At 41.3% G+C, this 19,832-nt stretch overlaps 2 protein-coding genes across 6 annotated transcripts in view; both read right to left on the bottom strand.

The window, feature by feature from the left end:
- LOC138155879 (zinc finger protein 3-like) overlaps nucleotides 1–19,018 on the bottom strand; it is a 33,365-nt gene extending 14,347 nt beyond the window's left edge. The window contains exon 1 of one of the 5 annotated variants that reach the window (XM_069081142.1): nucleotides 18,897–19,018. The gene's annotated coding sequence lies outside the window, so the exon portion shown is untranslated. Of the gene's footprint in view, nucleotides 1–7,934; nucleotides 8,028–12,603; nucleotides 12,776–18,896 lie in introns of those variants that run through there. The other 4 variants (XM_069081139.1, XM_069081137.1, XM_069081136.1 and 1 more) reach the window with 4 other exon arrangements.
- JRK (Jrk helix-turn-helix protein) lies at nucleotides 9,093–12,608 on the bottom strand. The gene has a single exon (XM_069081134.1). It carries the CDS (start codon nucleotides 12,297–12,299, stop codon nucleotides 10,587–10,589), a length of 1,713 nt encoding a protein of 570 aa, XP_068937235.1. The 5' UTR covers nucleotides 12,300–12,608; the 3' UTR covers nucleotides 9,093–10,586.
- Nucleotides 19,019–19,832: the final 814 nt, after the last annotated feature.

Below are 19,832 nucleotides of genomic sequence, written 5' to 3'. Positions count from 1 at the left end.
GCAGGGGATCACCTTCACTACAGTAGCAATCTCAGTAGGGCTTATTTTCGGGGGAGGGCTTATTTTAGAGGAATCTTACACAGTAAGGGGAGGGCTTATTTTCGGGATAGGTCTTATTATCGGGAAACACGGTACACTCAACTCCCATTAACTCGGTTCTCATTTAATGATCTCATTGTATTCACTCTGCTCTGTAAGTCTTCCATTGGCCTTTGACCAAAAACAAGATCCTGCCTCCAGCACTGGAGGCAGTAGAGGTTTTTTTTAAAAATACAGAAGAGCTAGCCAAATGTGGTCAGAAAAGCCATCAACCATGCCCTCAGAGAGCAGCTGCTGAGGAAGACAAGAATGCTGAAAGTCTACTTTCAGAAAGCACAAGTCTACTGGTAGAGATCAAAGTTATGGTGCGCCTTACATACTTAAGAGTAGTGATGAAAGAATGAAGGGATTTGGGCTGGATTAAGTTATAATGACTTCCACAATCTAATGGGCCAGTGGGGAGGGAGAGAAAGACGACAGGGATGGAAATGAGGGCTCTAAAGAAATGATAAGGCTTGGGGGGAAGGACTGGCTTCCCAGAACAGGATGGAGAACTCATCCTTCAAGTCAGGAATAATACCTATTATAACTTTACTTATATAGTACTTTAAAATTTAAAAAGCATTTATTTCATAACAACCCTTTAAGAGAGGTAATGAAATATTTTTTTTCTCACTTTACAGAAGACAAAATTGAGGCAAAGTTAAAGAGACTTACCCAGACACTTAAGTAAGTACTGGTACTGAGACCTGAACTCAGGTCTTCTGAATACAAGACCAGTGTTGTCTGCCAATCCAAACTCTCAAGAAAAAGTTGCATAAATCAGTCAAACGTATATTGAGCCCCTACTATGCATAAGACCCTCAGACAGGCACTATGGAAGTTACAATGAGCACAATTCACGACTTCAAGGAGCTTACAATCTAGTTGAGAAAAAAAGGTTAATTCACAATACAAGGTAAGACAGAGATTCAGAGATCTGATATCAGATACACGGTACAGATTACAAGAGTTTGGAGGAGAGACATATCACTGTGCCATGGAGTGAAGTGGCCATGGAAGACTTATCATAGGATGTAAGATGTGAACAAGGCTTTGAAGGCTTGAGAGGATTTAGATAAAAGAGGGAGTCAGTACAAATAAAGGTATGGTGGATGGAATGGACATGGTATGCACAAGTTAGTGATAAGGCAGTCTGGATGAGACAGAATGTCCGCGTAGGGGAACAACAGATTAAGATGCTGGAAAGGTCAACTGGGGCCATTTTGTAGAAAGCCTTTACTTTTCCAGCATTACCTACTTCAATTCAAATAAACATTTAAATGCTTATCATGTTCAAGGGACTGCACTTGCCATCAGGGACACACATATTTGTTAAAAATTGATATGATAGGGCAGCTAGGTGATATAGTGAGTAAGAGCGCCGGCCCCGCATTCAGGAGGACCCAGGATCGGTTGAGGCCTCAGATACTTAACACCCACACAAAAAAACTGGCCGTGTAACCTTGGGCAAGTTACTTAACCCCGAATGCTTTAAAAAAAAATATATATATATATATATGACACCAGTCCTCTCAAGGTGCTCTTAATCCCATATGGTAAGGAAAATATTTACAAATAAGAAAAAAGTAAAGTGAGTCAGCATAAAGGAGAGATGCAGGTAAGCTGAAATGAGAAATTTCAGGAGTGCAATCCTTCCCTAGGGAAGGACCATGAAGGAGGTGGCACCTGAGCTGCGTCTTGAAGGAAACCAGGGATTTCAACAGATGGAGGAGGAGGGAAGGTGCGAAAAGCAGAGAAAGGGCATACTGAGTATGTCCAGGACACTTGCAATGAAAAAGACAGGATAAGCCAAGTCCAGGGGCCTATTAAAGGAAATTTTGATGAAAACAGAGTAGGGGCCCATCTGAGGAGGGTCAGACAAGGAAATGGGCAGATGACATTCTCACTAGTCCTCCGAGTTTGAGGACTTGTATCAGGCTCCCTCTGCTCTGGCCAGATTCCCCTGGTCCTCACACTTTCACAGGCTTGGGGCGGGAAGTTGGAATCAGCATAACAGGATTTCACTCCTGACCTTTCCATTTACTATCTCAGTTCTTGAATGTGAGTTTCTAACTTCTCTGCACCTGAATGAGGATAAAACCTGTACATTTTTTGGAAGGCAAGAGGAAAAGAGTCAGGAAGCTGGAGCTAAAGAGCACTTGTAGTTGCATGGTCACAAGAATGTATATCGTAGTTTCTGGGCCTTAGTTTCTTCATCAGTAAGTTGAGGTTATACTTGGCTGGTTTTCATGCCCCTCCTAATTTTCAGTCTATGATTACAGATCCTATAAAAGTTGGAAGAACAGCCCAGCCCAAACCAGATTAAAATGTAATTATGAAATATTTAACTAAATAAATGAAAACATAATGGAACACAGATGTTAATATGTGGTTTTTCTAAGTAAAAAGTAAAGTTCTGGGGCAGCTAGGTGGTGCAGTGAATAGAGCACCAGCCCTTAAGTCAGGAGGACCTGAGTTCAAATACAACCTCAGACACCTGACACACTTACTAGTTATGTGACCTTGGGCAAGTAACTTAACCCCAATTACTCTGCCTTTCCCCCTCCAAAAAGCAAAAAAAAAAAAAAAAAAAAAAAAAACCTCTGCACTTATGTTAAAAAAAACCAGCAGCGTTTAAGTACAAGGTGCACAAGATATGGGACAGTTCTTATAATAATGACGTAGGGAAGGAAGGAAGCCTGGTTAATGAGCTACAGGGTCAATGGGTTGTTGTTATTTGGTCATTTTTCAGTCATGTTGATACTTCATGACCCCATTTGGGGTTTTTGGTTTAGAACAGTTTGTTTGCCCTTTCCTTCTCCAGTTCACTTAACAGATGACGAAACTGAGAAAGCTAAGTAACTTGACCAGGGTCACACATCTCGTGCTTTGAGGCCAGATCTGAACTCAGGAAGATGAGTCTTTCTGACCCCAGGCCTGGCACTCTGTCCACTGCACCGTCCTGAGGCAACAGGAGTCAGCACCAAAAGAACTCATGTGATTTTAGGCTACGTTGGTTAAGCTCGACAGGGTCCAGTTAGAGGAGGGATGGTCCTCTTACATCATGCCTTAGATGACATTTAGGATACAAGGATATCAAAGAGAAACATCAGCGAGTTGGTTCTCGCCAGGCCTAGGGCCGGGGGCCAAGGAAGGGCCACCAGGAAGCAGATTTTGGTTCAACATAAGCAGCTTCCCATCATTAGAGCTAACCTACAAAGGAATAGGTTGTCTCCTCAAGTGGTGGGCTCTGTTCCTGTCACAGAGCAGTAAGAGGGATTTATGCTCTGATTGGGGCTGTCGTAACCTTCAGAAGCCCTGCCCCCTGAGATTCTATTACTGGCTCCAAGAATCTGTAAGTTCACTGGGGTGGGGACTGCCTCCATCAATGCAGGTGGAAATTCTACTTCAGAGTTGATACGGTTTTAAAAATAATTTTTAAGGCATCACCAGGTAGCCAGTCTTCTATCAAATAATATATTTCTAAAGTACATAGTAGAGGCTTAATTAATAAATGCTTGTTCCCTTTCTAGTGATAAGCCTCTCTTCTGAGAGCTTTTATTATCTATGAAAAATATATTTTTCAAAAAACATAATCTGGACAAGGGAAACAGGAAACAGTGATAGGTTACATGAAGGCTAGGAATTAAACTGTCCGAACAGTATTTAATGAAGACCCTACAAGTTCCTCCAAAAGTATTGGGAAAACACACTGGAATAAATATGTCAGTAATGAATCCATTAGATCACTTTACAATCACAATGAAAAATTTATAAATTGTGGATTAAACAGGAGGCCTGGCATGAATTCTCTGCTACAGGACCCAAGGATTTTCTATTCACCTCTCTGCTGAAACTGATTAGCAGTACTGAACTGTGTGTATATGTTCTAAGACTTAAATGGTTTCCACCCAGATATTTTGAAGGAATCAAACGTAACAAGACAAAACTCAGAAAGCGCACATGATAAGTAAGGTCTGTCTTTGGTGTCTAAACCAACTGCATGTATGAGGATAAGGGGGCACCTGGCTAGACTGAAGCATGAAGGACAAAAAAAAACCTCAGGGCTCTGGTGTACTACAAACATAGTACAAATCAAGAGACTACAGTATCACAAGTGGTGTCCACAAAGGACTTGGTTCTACAAAACCGTGGCCCACAGGAGAAACCATGAGGCTGTATGGCAAGAGAACAAAACAGTACAATACCAAAACTTGCTGGACCAGAGAAGTGGGAGGCTGTAAGTATAGGTTCCATCTGTAACAGGGTCCCAGAAAGAATTCCCAACAACAAATTAGTGAAATTTTTTTTCTGGATCAAAAAATCTGGAAGACTATGATTAAGAGCTAGGTCACAGTAGTGAACAAACCAACCTACTGGAAGACACCCCATTTTCTGCTAGGATAAATCTGGCCTTATTAATCTCAGATTTTTCTGAGCAAGTAAATAAACTGACATAGTAAAAGCAGTGATAGTCACAAAATGACCCTTGGAATGTTCCACACCAAAGACTATTTTAAAAATTGAGTTATCATATGAAGGGAGGCAAGGAAGGATGCTCTATCATGGATAGGGAACTGGCTTATAATAACTACCATTTATATAGACCTTTGTACACATTATTGCATCTGATCCATACAATCAGTCCTGAGATTAGTGCACTATTATTCCCACTTTACAAATGAGGAAACTAAGGCTCAAATAAAAATAAAGTGGTTTGCTCAAAGTCACATTGCTAGTGAGAGTCAAGTTCACGTCTTTAAAAAGACTTAAAATTCAGTGTTTTTTCCCCACTAAATCAAAGTGCCTTTCATACTCTGAAAGACAGAAAGAGCTCAATGGCCACTTCTCTGGGAGGAAATATATGTGAAATCTTCCAGGGATGGGTGGTGAACTATTCAACCGCTTTATAAATGATCTGGAAGGCAGAATATGTAGTCTAATTTGCAAGCTTAGTAGAAGATACTAAGCTTCTCTGAGGAGTAAAACACCAAACGGTGGGATGAGTGGGCAGATGAGTTTCTAAGTATTACACAATGTTAAAAGTGGAAGGCTCATAACATGCCCAATCTTCTCATTTTACAAAAGAAAAAACTGTCATTCAGAAAAGTGAAATAAATGGTTTGTTGGAGTCAGTAGCAAAGGCAGGATTAGAATCCAAGTCTCCTAATTCCTAACCAAGTGCTCTTTCCATTCAGTTGTACCTATAATCATGTTAGATCTATGAAAATGGCTATCATATTTTCCCTTTTTATGGTAGATGCCCAGAAACCAGACATTATAAGTGTTCACATGTTGACTGATAAAATGGAGCTGAAAGGTGCAAATAACTTAACCAAAAGAATTAAAGGGATCAAGGGAAAGGCTGCTGTGTAAATACAGATTAAAGGGGTCAATTATAACTTTTCAGTATCCAAAGACAAAAACCACAAATTCGAGGAAGTCATTCATGAAATCTCAGAAAATCTCAAGGAGTGAGCTCCCATGGAGCGAACAAATTTAGGGAAAAGAATTTCACTACTTTTAATAGTAACGTTATTCTCCAGACAGGGTAAAGGTAGGAGAAATGTTTTACCAATTCATGGAAATTCATGGTTACAAAACAAACAATTCCTAGGGAAAACTAGGATGTTCTGCTTTGAGGTGGCTATTAAGGATAATTCATTTCCACATACAACGTCTTATATCAAAAGATTTTGTTAATTTCTGGTTTCTTCCAATTATCAATTTAAATCTATCACAGGATCATATAACATTAGACAGGAAAGGAACCTAGAGATCCCTGCATTACTGGAAAAGGAATAAATGAGAGAAGACTTGAGATCACTCATTAGCAGGTACGCCTTTAGGCAAGTCACTTATTTCTCTCTATACCTAAATTTACTCAACTATAAAAGGTGGTTCAGACAGTAGCATCTCTAAGGCCCCTTCTAGTTCTCACCTTTTATAGACAAGAAAATTTTAGAAACAGGAGGGAATGATATGACTGTTATGGGTCAGGGCTAAGACCAGGTTTCCCCTACATCAGAGTCAGCATTACATATCTAATTTACACTCTTGCTGTTCTAACTTCTAATAATCCTATTAGTCCTATGTCTTTTATAAATGGCCCATTTCCCACTGCATTTGTTTTCTAGGCAGGGGATGACAAGCTACACAAGAAACTCAGGTATAACTAATGGGCATTACTCAGTGGAGCAGTAGAAAGAACAGTGAATTAAGTCAAGGTAAGATTTTGTCCATTCACAACCTATAAAATCAAACGATTGGAAATCAGCCTTTCCAGCTCTAACCCAACTTTCAGAAACTATCTTATAATCAATTCACTAGATTTCTGGAGTCTTCTTTTGGCCCTGTAGGGAACTCCTATCCTGCTGTTCATTTCACACAGGTCTGTCGATCTCCTCAAGAAATAATTCCTCTCACAACCCCTAATACAGATTCTCATTCTCACAGCAATACTGCTATCAAATAGAGATTAGGAGTAAAGCACCTGATTAAATAAATTCACACAAAGTTATGGATATAAGAGGTCTTCCTTCTAGGAAGTAAAAGAGGAGCTTGTTATATTAATCCAAATACATATAATTTCAAGAAGTTTTGATTAGGTCAATTTTGAGCAATGTGAGGGTTCTACAAGTAAGCCCTTATTACTACCACCACGCAACCCATTTCAAAAATGGAACAGAGGTCAATAACCTGGTAATTACCTGTCAAAATTTAGCTCATTCTTTTTATATAATTGAAAGTTATACATATGTGTATGAGTTAGACAGCTGAAGAAAGCATAAAAAGGCTAAATGTGAAGGGAAGCGCATACTTGAGTAATAATTCAAGACCTCTACTGGAATTTCCAGAATTCAGTATCAAAGACTAAAGAAAGTCATGGGAAAGGCTAATGAAGAATCATTAGGATACTATAGCTGGAAAAGTCCCCAAGAGTCTAATTTCCCCCTCTCCCTCTATGTCTAACCCATTTTACATATGGGGAAATAACTTGATTAAAGTCACAAAACAAAACAAAAAAAAAAATGGTACAAGCTGAGACTAGAACCCAGGTCTCCAGTATCCCAGTAATTTTTTTTCATAGCACATTTCCTCCCTTAGGCAGGTGGAAAATAAGATATCTAGGCATATTCCTGAACAGAGGAATAATAAAACCAGAGCCACGAGCAACCAGCATCCCAATTAGTCACAGAAAGTGTCAGTGAATGGAAAGTCGGGGAATTGGATTAAAGATAAGAAACTAGACATTTGCCCCATAAAACAGGCTTAGAGTGAACTGAAGGGTATTATCATTTTGAGGTCATCAGGAGATCTAAACTGAACAACCAGAGAGTAAAGATCAAGCATTGCCAGTGATCAAGCAAGCTTTCTGAGAAAAAGAGAACAGGTTTTTAGATTGCAAAAAACCCACAAAACAAAACCTGACGTTTCAGGGAGCTAAGGAAAGAAGCCAAGGCCAGGAGTTGAACTTCTGAGTAGAGCAATTCAAAAATAACAGAATCTCTTAAATTTGGCAAAAGGCAGTACTCTACTACATATTTATAATTTGCTTATCATCTGTACCCTAATCATCCTCACTTACCACATAAAGTAGTTTGTGCACTATAATCAGTCTGTCTAAGAATAAAACTGCTGGGGACCTCTCATCAAGGTAGGGTATGGAAGAAAGGGCAATGGTGGCAATCCCAAGCTCAGTAAAAAAAAAAAGGACTAAGCTTTTGGGTCAGAGTACTATAAGTGACCAATGGAAAAAGGAAGGATTACTTGTTATCATATCCCAGTATTTCATCATGAGGGTGCTGGTAACTTAACCAAAATTGAGATAATATGATGTTCAGTAAACTTACTACAAAATGTATCCTTCCCGTCATCCTTCTGGAATACAGCATAGGGCTATCAAGATGAGAACCTCTGGGAGACACATCCCCTCAATCAAGTATTTATTGATCTTCAACTATATGTTCAGCCTGTGACAGATGCTGAAATATAAGACACAATTCCTGCTCACCAAGAGCTTACAATCTGGCTACAGACAGGACTCACACACAGTAAACAATGTAAGACCAAAACGAGAACTCACAGAATCACAGAGTCTGAGTCAGAGGGGTCATCCATAAATGAATTTCCCCGGCAATATCCCTGACAGCAGTGGACCTTGCATTCTGTTCAGTTCAATAAGCATAGCAAAGCACTTTACTAGGAGTTTGAACACCTCCAGTTGGAGATCAGTATCTAATTAAGGCAGCACTCATCCTATGTCCTTCTGCTTATCAAGATTTTCATATAGAATTACAAAGCTCACTTTTTCCTTTTTAAAGACTTTGAGGTTTGAACAGAGGGTAACTGCCTCAGGGAAGGGATTTTTTGAATGAGCTGCCCTTCATTCAGAATTATTAGTAATAAAGAGGGAAAGAGGATAGCAGTGTCTTTAAATCACTACAGCATCCTGCATGTCATTCCCCCAAGAAGAGGTGAATCGAACAGTCTTTTGTAGAAGGGTCAACAGTGAAAAGAGCACAGAAACGGCACAAAAATACACGCATATACAAACATCATCTCAAAGACATAGTGGGACTCAACAGCAAGTGACATAGGAGTAATAAGGGCACAAAGTCAATTTGACTTTATGTAGCAATAATGAGATTTTTTAAAAACTATTTGAGATATTGCATATCTATACACATGCATATAAAGCAAGAAATACACAATGCATTTATATTTTGTAGGATTATTTCACTTAAAGCAAGAAACATGTAAAAATAGTTATAAACAGGCTGTGGACAAAATTCTATCCACCAGATCTTAAAATGCCTCTTGGTGGAAGGGATAGGAAACTCTGGAATGAAAAGTATGTGCTGATTCCATTGCCACAACATTAATCCAAAGTTAAATGTGAGTTAGAGACCCAGGAGTGAAAAAAAGAATGGAAAAATACAAGCATTTAGTGTGTTTCCTAGAAACACTGGTAGGTAGGTAAAGGGTCTTATGTAGGGATACATATGGTTCATGGTATGCATTTAATTCTTTATAAGTCAAAGATTAACATGGTATAATTGGGGAAAAAATATTAACTCTTTCAACAAAATTGGCCTAACAATAAAAGGGAAAAAAGCAGCCAGACTTTTCAACTCTGAGATAAGAAAGTCCAAGGCTACAAAGGAAAGCTCAAATAATCACTGTATGTTTCTTGGCAGGGAAGTTCAGCAACTTACATACAACAGAAACTGAGTAAACTTCTTAAGTCTTGATCTAGATTTAAAGACATTATCAAAATCCAGAAATGGGACCAACTGAAGTATCTGGGAATGTGATACAGAAGATTCTGGAGTACATAACCTAAACCCCCAAATTAACACATTATTCTAGAAAGATAGAGACAAAAGGGCACTTCAAGACTGCCTCATCCAAACCCTTCCTTTTAGAGGTAAGTAAACACCCCAGAGAAGAGAAGTAACTTGACCTAAGTCACCCAATAGAAAGCAAAATGCCCATCAAAGTCCCCACACTGAGCTGGACAGCGCAACAGTCTGATTTAGGATGGCATTTCTGATATCACTGGGAAGGAATAATTTTAATTTTCAGAGTGGCTGTACCTTATTTCAAATATAAATTGCCAAAACTGTATTCCCATAGAATCATGGAATGTGAGAAAAAAAGGACTTTAGAGGTCATCTAATTCTCAAATTTACTGATAGGAAGAACGGGAATTTGGAGTTAAGGGTAGAGACTAACTTTCCCAAGGTCGCAGAGCAATTTCTTTCTATTGGAATGTAATTATACAAAATTGGGAATATTACTAATTCTGATATCTTAGAAATATTACCTCAAAAACTGAAATAGACTATTTTTATTTCCAGTGGAAATGTGACGGCCCCAAGCCCTCCAGAGACTCATTCACAGAATCTCACTTAAGTTCAGTCTGAAGGATTTATGCTACCTAATAAACCTGTCAAAGTCTGATGTTCCAAGCCACTCTACAGTTAAAAACCCAGAAAAGTAACAAGCCCGTAAGTCTCATTTAATCCCCACAAGGAAACAGTCTGTAGACACTGATTTGTGAAACCTGAACACCTTACACTTTTCCTCCCTCTCCACTAAGCTCTATCTTTCTAGATCCTGTTAACTACCACACAGAGATTCTGTATGGGGAGTGCTTTCTGAAAAATAAAATATAGGCTTGTACTATACTCAGTTCTGTGCTACAAAGGAAAAGCCTTTCAGTTCTATTGTTTTCCTATAGGGGTTCCTCATACTACATAAAGGGTGATAGAGTAAAACCTCGATTAACCGGAATGCACAGGAAGTTTGGGCTGTTATAATTAAATGAATTTCCAGATTCAATGAGCAACCTTTGGTTTTAACCAATCCCCGTGGAAAATCTATCTAAAAATCTTAGTCTACTTTATTTTTGCCTAAGTAAGGATACAGCCTGCTGGATATAACTGAATCCTTCTCTGATAATAAAATCTCACAGGGCCTCAGGGATACCAAAATGCCTATCAATTATCACTATATAGTGCTGTAGACGTAGATGGTATAGGAGATTGGGCTGAATCAGTGCAAACTCCAGGATATCCCCTGGGATTTTCTATCTTGACTATATCCCTGATCTCAGTTTGCTTGTTTGCCATCTGCCTTTGTCGCATAAAAATAGCATGCAGCATATGCAACTGCATAATCTCCTGGTTTGTAAAACACGGCTGCTTTTCTGCAAAACTAATAATCGAATCAAAGGATGAAGCAGCTTTTTCCCAAGATGTTTTCTCCCCTTCCCTAAAATCTTCACCATCACTGTCTTTTTCAGAATCAGTTCCATTGTCAGGATTCCAAACAGTTTCTACTATTTCTGTGTCACTAACACCCTGTGACACTTCACCTTCTTGGTCAGCATCAGCCCACTCATCTCCTTCACTTTTATTCAGTTTGTTGACTGTGGGTGAAGAAGGATCCTTCACCATTTCAAGAATCTGAACCAGTGTGTTATTTGGAGGTCTTACTCTAAATCGGTCAAATTCTTCTTCATCAGAAGATACTTCTGCAAACATAACACTAGGCCACAATTTTCTCCATGCCCGCCTTAGTATTTCACTAGTAACAGAATTCCAGGCACAAGCAACATTAAAAATGGCATCACTTATGTTGTAACGAGTCTGAAGGTCTTGTACAGTTACTGGAGGATTGATGAAATTTCTCATGAAATCTCTTCTAATGCCCTGGTCCATAGGCTGAATCAACGAGGTAACACTGGCAGGCAGAAAGATGGTAAAAATGTTATCAGAGACTAACTCTGCTTCCTGAGGGTGGGCTCGAGAATTGTCTAGGAGAAGAATAGCTTTGCTGTCATCAGGTAAGCCTATATTTCTAAAATGATCTTTGACGGAAGGTACAAAAATATGATGAAACCAATCAGAAAAAATTTCTTTGTCCATCCATGCATTACCCTGTGCCTTGTAAGCAACAGGTAAATGCTGAATTCCTTTGAAAGTCCTGGGACCATTACACTTTCCAATCACCAAAGGTTTGATTTTGTGGGAGCCTGCAGCATTAGCACACATGAGGACAGTCAGTCTGTCCTTAGTTTGCTTCAAACCTGAGGCACTGGCCCCTTCGGGAGTCGAATTTGGCAGGCAACGCCAAAACAGACCAGTTTCATCAGCATTGTAAAATTGCTCAGGAGACAAACCATGCTCTGCAATTAAACTTCGGAAAAACCCACAAAACTGCTCTGCAGCCTGGTGGTCTGCTGACTGTCTTTCGTTGGAAACATCTAGCTTTTTGATGCCGTGCCGTGCCTTAAACCTCCAAAGCCATCCTCCAGAAAAAACACATGGCTCAGTCAACTGCATCTGCTCATAAAAATCTTTAGCCTTCTCAATGAGCATTGGGCCCGAGACAGGGACTCCCTCTGACCGTTTCACCAAGAACCACTCATATAAAACTCGATCTAGATGCTCTAGCTTAGGGGTGTGCAGTGTGCGGCGGTGTTCAAGGGCTTTGTTAGAATCCGAATTAGCAAAAAACCGCAGAAGCTGTCCCTTGTGGGCCTTGATGTCATACAGGGTAGACATGCCAACATTGTACTCTTGCATCAAAGCTTTCCTGTTCTCACCCTTTTCAAGACGGGTACAGATATCAATTTTCTCCTTCAGGGTCAGCACAACTCTCTTACGCTTCTCTCCTTTGTTCTTCACTACAGGCTGTTTGGAAGCCATGGGCCTGGGTGGCTTATACACACTGTGACTTAATTGAAGAGGAATAGAAGTGGATGCTACACTCGTGCACAGTGTTGATTTGGCTTTTCTCCTCTCACCTTACTGCCCCCTCTCTCTCTCAATTTGCTTGGTTTCCTCTACTTTAAATTTTCCTTTCACAGCTCTCACCCACACCCCTTTTCTCCCAAGGTTCCTGGCTACCCCTCCACTTCACCAATACTTGGTCTTCCCCTCTTCCCTTGTCCTCATTCCCATTTCCTACCACGTTTTCCTTCCTTCTCCTCCCACTGCCCAAGACCCCCACCCGTTTGCCTCGGCTTCCCCGTCTTCTGCACTCAAGTGCTCACAGAAATCCACTTTTTTAGCAACTTGTTCAGTTCCCAGACCACATGCAGAGCTTCTCTGACTTGGTGAGGCAGATCTTCTCCGTCGATGAAGTAACCAATCACACAACTTTGCTTTGAACTTCAAGGCTTCTTGGTGGTGGGGGGCAGCTCTCCCTGCCTTCCGCCTGCAGCTTCCTTCCACCCTCACAAAAATACCGGTTAGCTGAGTTCCGGTTAATCAAGGTTTTACTGTCTAAGTTGTGGGTGGCTTTCTCCGCCGTTTTACAAGCACAGAACGTTATGAACTGGAAAGCAGAGGGGGAAAAAAAAGAAAAAAAAGTTATGGAAAGTTTGTCCAGAATATCTGAGCACTGGAATTAAGAGTCAGAAGACCTGGGTTCTAATCCTGAGTTTGCCACTTGCTACCAATGTAAGTGAAATGGAGGTCACATAAGACCTAGGACAATTCACACATTCCTTAAGCCTCAGGTACCTCATCTGTAAAGGTAATAACACTTGTACTAGCTACTGAACAGGACTATTGCAAGGATCAAATGAGGTGGTTTGTAAAATTCTTTAAAAACTATATGCTGTGATTATTTGGAAATATAAGCAACTATCATTATTATCTGTATGCATATCCACTCTCTAGTTTTATAAACTAGAATGGATCACCTGAAAAGAATAGGTTAAAAGACCAAGGACTACAGTTCCAATGGAGAATCAATGCAATCTGCAAGAAATGTGACAAATTGAGGAACATTAAGGTAAAGGAAACTAAGCTGTCTATAGCAAGCTCTATACAAATTTAACAATGTTCACAGTTGCTCACTTTTTGCAGAGAAGGAAACTGAGGCCCAGGAAAGCTGAGGTTCCCAAGATCCCAAAGTAAATGGCATAACTAGAACAAGAACTCAGGATTCCTGACTCACCAGTCCAGTGTTTTGTTTTTTCCCCACACATACCAAGCTGCCTCCCCAAGGAATCAAATTCTAATTGACAAAGGGCTCTAAATGTGCATTTGGGTATTAACCCCTCCATGGAAAAACTGTGAAGGCATAAAGTGAGTGTAAAAAAAAAGCTGGGCTATTACTCTTTCATCTAAGCACAAATTTCTCACCTTCCTGAACTGCTGTCTAGTTATTTTCAAAGTTAAATCTTTGGCATAGCTAAACTGGCCTTCCAAAGAAGGGGTTTTATATAATTTAGTAATTGTTCATTGAGCCCTTACTATGTACACAGGTCCAACCTAGGGGCTCAATCACTGAGCTTTGCTCTTCCTGAAACTGTCTTGGTAGACAAAGACCCTACAGGGCCCCCCATCTACCCCACTAACACCTCAAAAACACAAGCCACCTTCACCGTATCAGTGAGGAATGAAACTAACTTTAAAGTAGTACCAAGGAGCAAATCATACCAACATTAATACCTTGATAAAGGCCCAGGAAGCCATCTCTGAGCATCCTGTCCCACCCTTCCTCCTCAAGCAGTCCAGGAGCCAAGGATTTGACTGCATGATATCACCTGACATCCTGCAGTAGCTTCACACACTAAGGCTTCTGTATTCAACCAGCCTGTGAGATAACTTCTAATGTGTATGGAGCACCTTACGGTGACTAAGTACATTCATATATATGATAATATTTGATTCTCATCACAACCCTGTCAGAGAGATAGGGCTGACAGGGAAGGAATGGAAGTCTCAGAGGGAAATAATCTACCCAGTCACAGAACTAATGGGGGGGGGGGGGATAGAATGGCATGGAAGACATTCTTCTCCACAATTCCATCTGTTGAAATCCTCCTTTTTATTCAACACCCAATTCAGAGGCTACTTCTTCCAAATTTCTTCCCCGATTCCTGCAGACAGAAGCGATCCAACATCTCATTTTGACTGTCTGAATCCTCTCACACCTTGAATTAGTTGTTGTATAAAGTCTTAACTCAGCAGAATGCAAATTCCTTGATTACAGGGACTACTCTATAGTTCTGTTGTTTTGTTTTTAATCTCTAACACAAATTAACACAGTGCCTTGCTTATGGCACAGCCATTGGATTGTAAGCTCCTTGAGGGCAGGGACTGTCTTTTGTCTCTTTTTATATCCCCAGCACTTTACAGCACCTGGCACACAGCAGGCACTTCAGAAATGTTTATTGACTGATTGAGCACAGGAGGCCCTTAATAAATGTTTACTGAAATGTGTTTGGAAATTTAGTATTTACTGAATGGAACTGCTAATGATCCAGTTATCACACTGAACATCAATTACTCGTCCTTTTATTATTATAACATCCAGTATCTTTCCTCTCTAAATAAAATCTGTCATAAAGATGAACAAATATTCTCAAAATACAGAACTATGTCACTTCTCTGCTCAAATAGAACAGAAAAGAAACAACTTAGCTAGTGTTTAGGACCCTCCAAACTACCTGACTCCAGTCTCCAGGGGAAGAGAACAAATATGAAAGATTTTGACAGGGATAAATATAAAGTCTTACTCTGGGATTCAAAAAGTCAAATTCTCAGGGCGGGTAGGTAGCCCAATAAATAGAGCACCAGCCTTGGAGTCAGGAGGACCTGACTTCAAATCCAGCCTCAGACACTTAATACTTAATAGCCTTGTGACCTTGGGCCAGTCACTTAACCCCAATTGCCCTGCCTTCCCCCCTCCAAAAAAAAAGTTAACTTCTCAAATACAGAAGAGGGAGGTTTGGTTAGACAATTTATCTGAAAATGATCCAAGGGTTTTAGTAGACTGTAAAACTCAATATAAACCAACAGGGTGATATGTGATAGCCAAAAATAGCTAATGTGATCTTAGGCTATATTAAAATGAAGTCCCCTTTTCAAAAACTATGGATGTTATAGTCCAGCTGTATGTACTTTGCCTTAGGTCAGAATACATTGAGAGTACTATGTTCTGTATGGGAACCTTATTTTAGAAAAGGCATTGACAAGCTGAAGAGCATCCAAAGGAAGCCAGCCTGGTTGATAAAAAGCCTTGAGATCAGGCAGCATGGTACAATGCATTCAGTTCAAATCCTTGATCTACCAAGTACAAACTGTATGACATTGGGCAAGTCACTTAACTTCTTTGGTCCTCAGTTTCCCCATCTGTAAAATGAGGATGTCAGGTGGCCTTTAAGGTCTCTTCCAGTTAAGATCCTATTCCACACAGGGGAATTTACTCTGGAGAAAAGATAATTTAGTAGATACAGATAACCACCTTCAAATATCAGAAGAGATGTCATGTGGAAGGCAGATTGGACTTGTTCTGCTTAACCCAAGAAGTCAGTACTGGGACCAAAGGGGGAAAAGTTACAGAGGTAGATTTAGGCTGAATGGAAGGGAATATCTAACAATTAGAGACATCCAAAGGTGGTTTCTAACTCACTAGAGGACTTCAAGTAGAGGCTGCATGACAACCAAACACTTGCTAGGGATATAGTTGAAGGGACTCATCTTTTCGCACAGGTTGAACCAGATGGCCTCTAAGGTACATCCTAACCGTAAGATTCTGTGCCACCATCCCAAGCTTATTTCACATTTTTCCTTCATATGTGCTATGTCACATCCAAAATGTACTACTCGATGTTCCCCAATCTCATCATGCCCTCTCATGCCTCCATTTTTCAGGCAGGGCATCCAATTAACAAGAATTCTCCATCACAAGGGGTCTTCAAGCAGAGACTAGAAGACTACTTATAAGACATATCATAAAATGGATTTCTGCACACATTTAAGTTGGCATGAATGACCCTTGAGATTCCATGATTTTGCAACCTGATTAAAAATATTGCTGTGGTGCAGCAAAAAACAAAACAAAACAACTGAATTATCATACCCTCCTTCTTCATCCCTACCTGCTAAAATCCCTTTATTCTTTCAGGACCTTCCCCCATGTGGTTTGCCCTGATGCACAAGTTGAAAGTGATCTCTCTCTCTTCAAACTTTCTTAGAACACTATGCCTATATTTCTCCTTTATCCCAATAATATTCTATCTTTTATTGTACTTATTTGTGGATGCTTGGTTTACTAAATTTCTTATTCTAAGTTCTCTGAAGGCAGATAATGTAGATTTTTATCTAAACCTTGTGCATTGGACACAATACTCAGCACATAGTAGTGCTTTGTAATCATTTGTTAAATTTATTGCTCTGTGCTATAGTTCAATAGCCCTCAACTCTGAAATTCTACAACTTGATTCAAGATACAGCTGTAACATAGAAGAAAGCATACTAATCTACTATAATGCTCATTTTTATGTTTTAAAATTTGCCAAGTATTTCCCTTGCAACAGGAAGCAAGTAATATTATTATGACCATTTTACTAATATGAAAATTAGGGTTTGGAGAGATTTAGCAGCTTGTCCAAGATCACAAAGGGAAATATCAGAGCCAGGTCTGAAGCTAGGCCTCCTGACTCCAAGCCCAATGCTCTTCCCAGTGTGATACAGCATCTCAAATGCAGCATCAGAAGAAAAGCACCATTCAATCTGTAGAAATCAGGGGAAGGGAGCTGCAGTTCTTGATATATCACCAGCTGGCTGTGTGACTCTGGGCATGTAACACTCTCTGGATCTCAGCTTCTGCATTTGCAATATGAGAGCACTGGACTAGGTAATCAAAGGCCTACGGTTCTATCTTGCACATGATTCCAGATGTCAATACCCAGTGGTTTGGAGGACGATGACAACACATCTCTCCTATGGAGGCAAGTCCCTAAGTTTTGTAATAGCTCTTCTTCTTAAAGCTCAGACATCCTTCTGTGTTTCTAGGTTTGGGGTTCTGGCTCTGGTTAAGACTGACATAAGTATAAGCAGCAGGTAAGTGAATTATAAGATACCAGATTTCAGAATTTCAGATTTCTCTAGCAAAAAATATTCTTGAAAAGCACTGTGTGTTCCAAAACCAATCAACAAGTTTTTACTGAGCTGTACTACATGACCAGCCCTGTGCTAGACCCTGGAGAGGAGAAAGAAGAGGTGCTTTTAATGTGGTTGGAGAGATTTAATTCATAAAGCCATGGGGAAAAAAAAAAAACCTAAACAATAAAATGCTAGTTTGTTTGGGACAAACAATAAATGCTCTTAGTAGTTTAGAAAAGAGAAAGTATCAGGGAAGGGTATGAATGGTTATTTTAAGTTTTCTTGGTTGAGAGGGGTAGCATACAAAAAAAAAAAATCTTGCCATAATGTAGACAAAAGAAATATTGTGCCTTGGAGTAGCAGTTGGTATTTTGTAAAAATCCCTTTAAGTAAGAGGTGTCAAACTCAGGGCCACTGGAGTGTTTAAATAAAAATACAACACAGATAATGTTAATTTGTGACTTTCTAAGTCATCCTGAGGCTAACAGGGATCCATTTCTCTTTGAGTTTGATACCAGTGTTTTAAAGAAATAAAGTTAAAATTTAGCTTCTATAAACACTTATGTCAGAAAAAAAAATCAATATTTTATTATTTTTCTCCTGGTGGAGGAACCAGATGATTACCTCTAGAGTTCAACTCTATAACTGAAGGTACTATCTTGGCTTTTCTTTGAAGGGCTACGCAGACACCACTAGGGCAGAAGTCATTTAGACGGTGAAACCTGCGCCAAGGAGACCGTTATCCCATAAAAGATGGGTGGAGAAGGAAGGAAAGGGTGTGTGAAAACAAAAGACCAGTGTCTCTAATGGTTTGACAGCGTGTATCACGATGTAATTAGTTTCTGCTGTGATCCTGGGAGGCTGGTTTCAAGCCTGTAAAAATGTTGTTCTGAGCAGGGCTCCAGAGTCCGGGGGTATGACACAAAGAAGGTTCGGAGGAAGGAGAGAGGGCTAAAAAGGGCTGCCTCCCCGACGCCGGGTATCGGGTCTGGGAGAAGCCTCTCCCGGGGGCAGCAGGGGCCGCACCGCACAGCGCTTCTAGGGGACAAGAACCCCGGAGTCGGACGCGTGTGTGCGAACGCTGGAAACCAAAGGCAAGGGGAAGGACGGTCCCTTTTTTTTGGGGGGGGGGGGAGGCTGAAAAAAAAGTGAAGCTCAAAGTGGGTGTCAGAGAAGGTGGACACGATTCTATCGGCCGTCATGGGCGAAGGGCCCGGGGCCCAGCGTCGGGCCTGTTTCCTCGGGTGGGAGGGGTAGGCTCCCTGAGACAGGTTCTTATTTAGGGGAAGGGGTTGTAGGATACGGGCCACACAGGGCGCCCCATCCCCAGCCCACCTCCCGGACCTCCACTCCCCCCGCTCCCGGCTCTGCGCATGGGCTCCTAGTCCCGGCCCGACTCACCGGCGGCCGCTCACTAGCGAGGCTCCGTGTAGGCTCCTCGGGCAGCCCCGGCCCCGGCCCCGCGGGACCCCCCGGGACAGAGGCCGGAGCAGAGACGCCCCGGGACGCGCAGGCCCGCGGGTGGGGCTCCGACACGCGGAACTGGACGCGCTTTGAGGGGGACGGGTCTCCCCACGGGCCCCACGCACCGAGTCCGTCTCCTCAGGCCCTGAGCCTGAGCCGCGCCCCCGGCCGGAAGTGGACCCCACACCCTCTCGACCCCGCCCCCCTCCCTAGCGAAGTTGATGCAGCCGAGGGCCCCCCTTCAGACTACTTCCGGGAACGCTCTAGGAATTTCGGAGGACGGAGCATCTCGGTGCTCTTCGTGCCCGGGAAGCAGGGAGGGGAGAGAAAGAAGAGGGAGAGAAGGGGAGGGGATAGAAGGAGGAGGGAGGGGAGGGGAGGAGGGAGGAGGGAGAGGGAGGAAAGGGGAAGGGAATGGAGAGAGAGAGGAGAGAGGAAAAAGGGAGGAGAGAGGAAGGAGAAGAGGGAGGGAAAGGGGAAAAAGAAGGAGAAAAGGGGAGGCTGGAAATGGGGAGGGGAGGGAAAAGAGGAAAGAGAGAAAAAGTGGAGGAAGGAAGGAGGGGAGAGGGAGAAGAGAGGGAGGAGGAGAGAAAGGGAGGGAAAGAATGTTAACAAAAAACATATCACAAATCTATGAGGCATTGCATTGCAACTAGATTTATTACCAGAGAAATGAACATGCACCTGGAACCCTCCCAATCCAAACAAAAGCTTGCATATTCATGAGATTACAACAAAGGAAGGAGGAGAAAGCAAATCTCCTCCTACATGGGAGTGTCAGGGAGGAGAAATCTCGAATATTTAAGATGGCAAAAGCAGCTTCCTTTCCCTCAGGAACTGCAGACTATGAAGGTAGGAGGGTCAGCTTATCTG

The sequence above is a fragment of the Petaurus breviceps genome, unplaced genomic scaffold, assembly GCF_028583685.1.
Source record: "Petaurus breviceps papuanus isolate PSGF00001 unplaced genomic scaffold, PetGlider_PUasm1.0 98, whole genome shotgun sequence".
NCBI lineage: Eukaryota > Metazoa > Chordata > Mammalia > Diprotodontia > Petauridae > Petaurus > Petaurus breviceps.
This window is presented reverse-complemented; position numbering and strand designations above follow the sequence as displayed.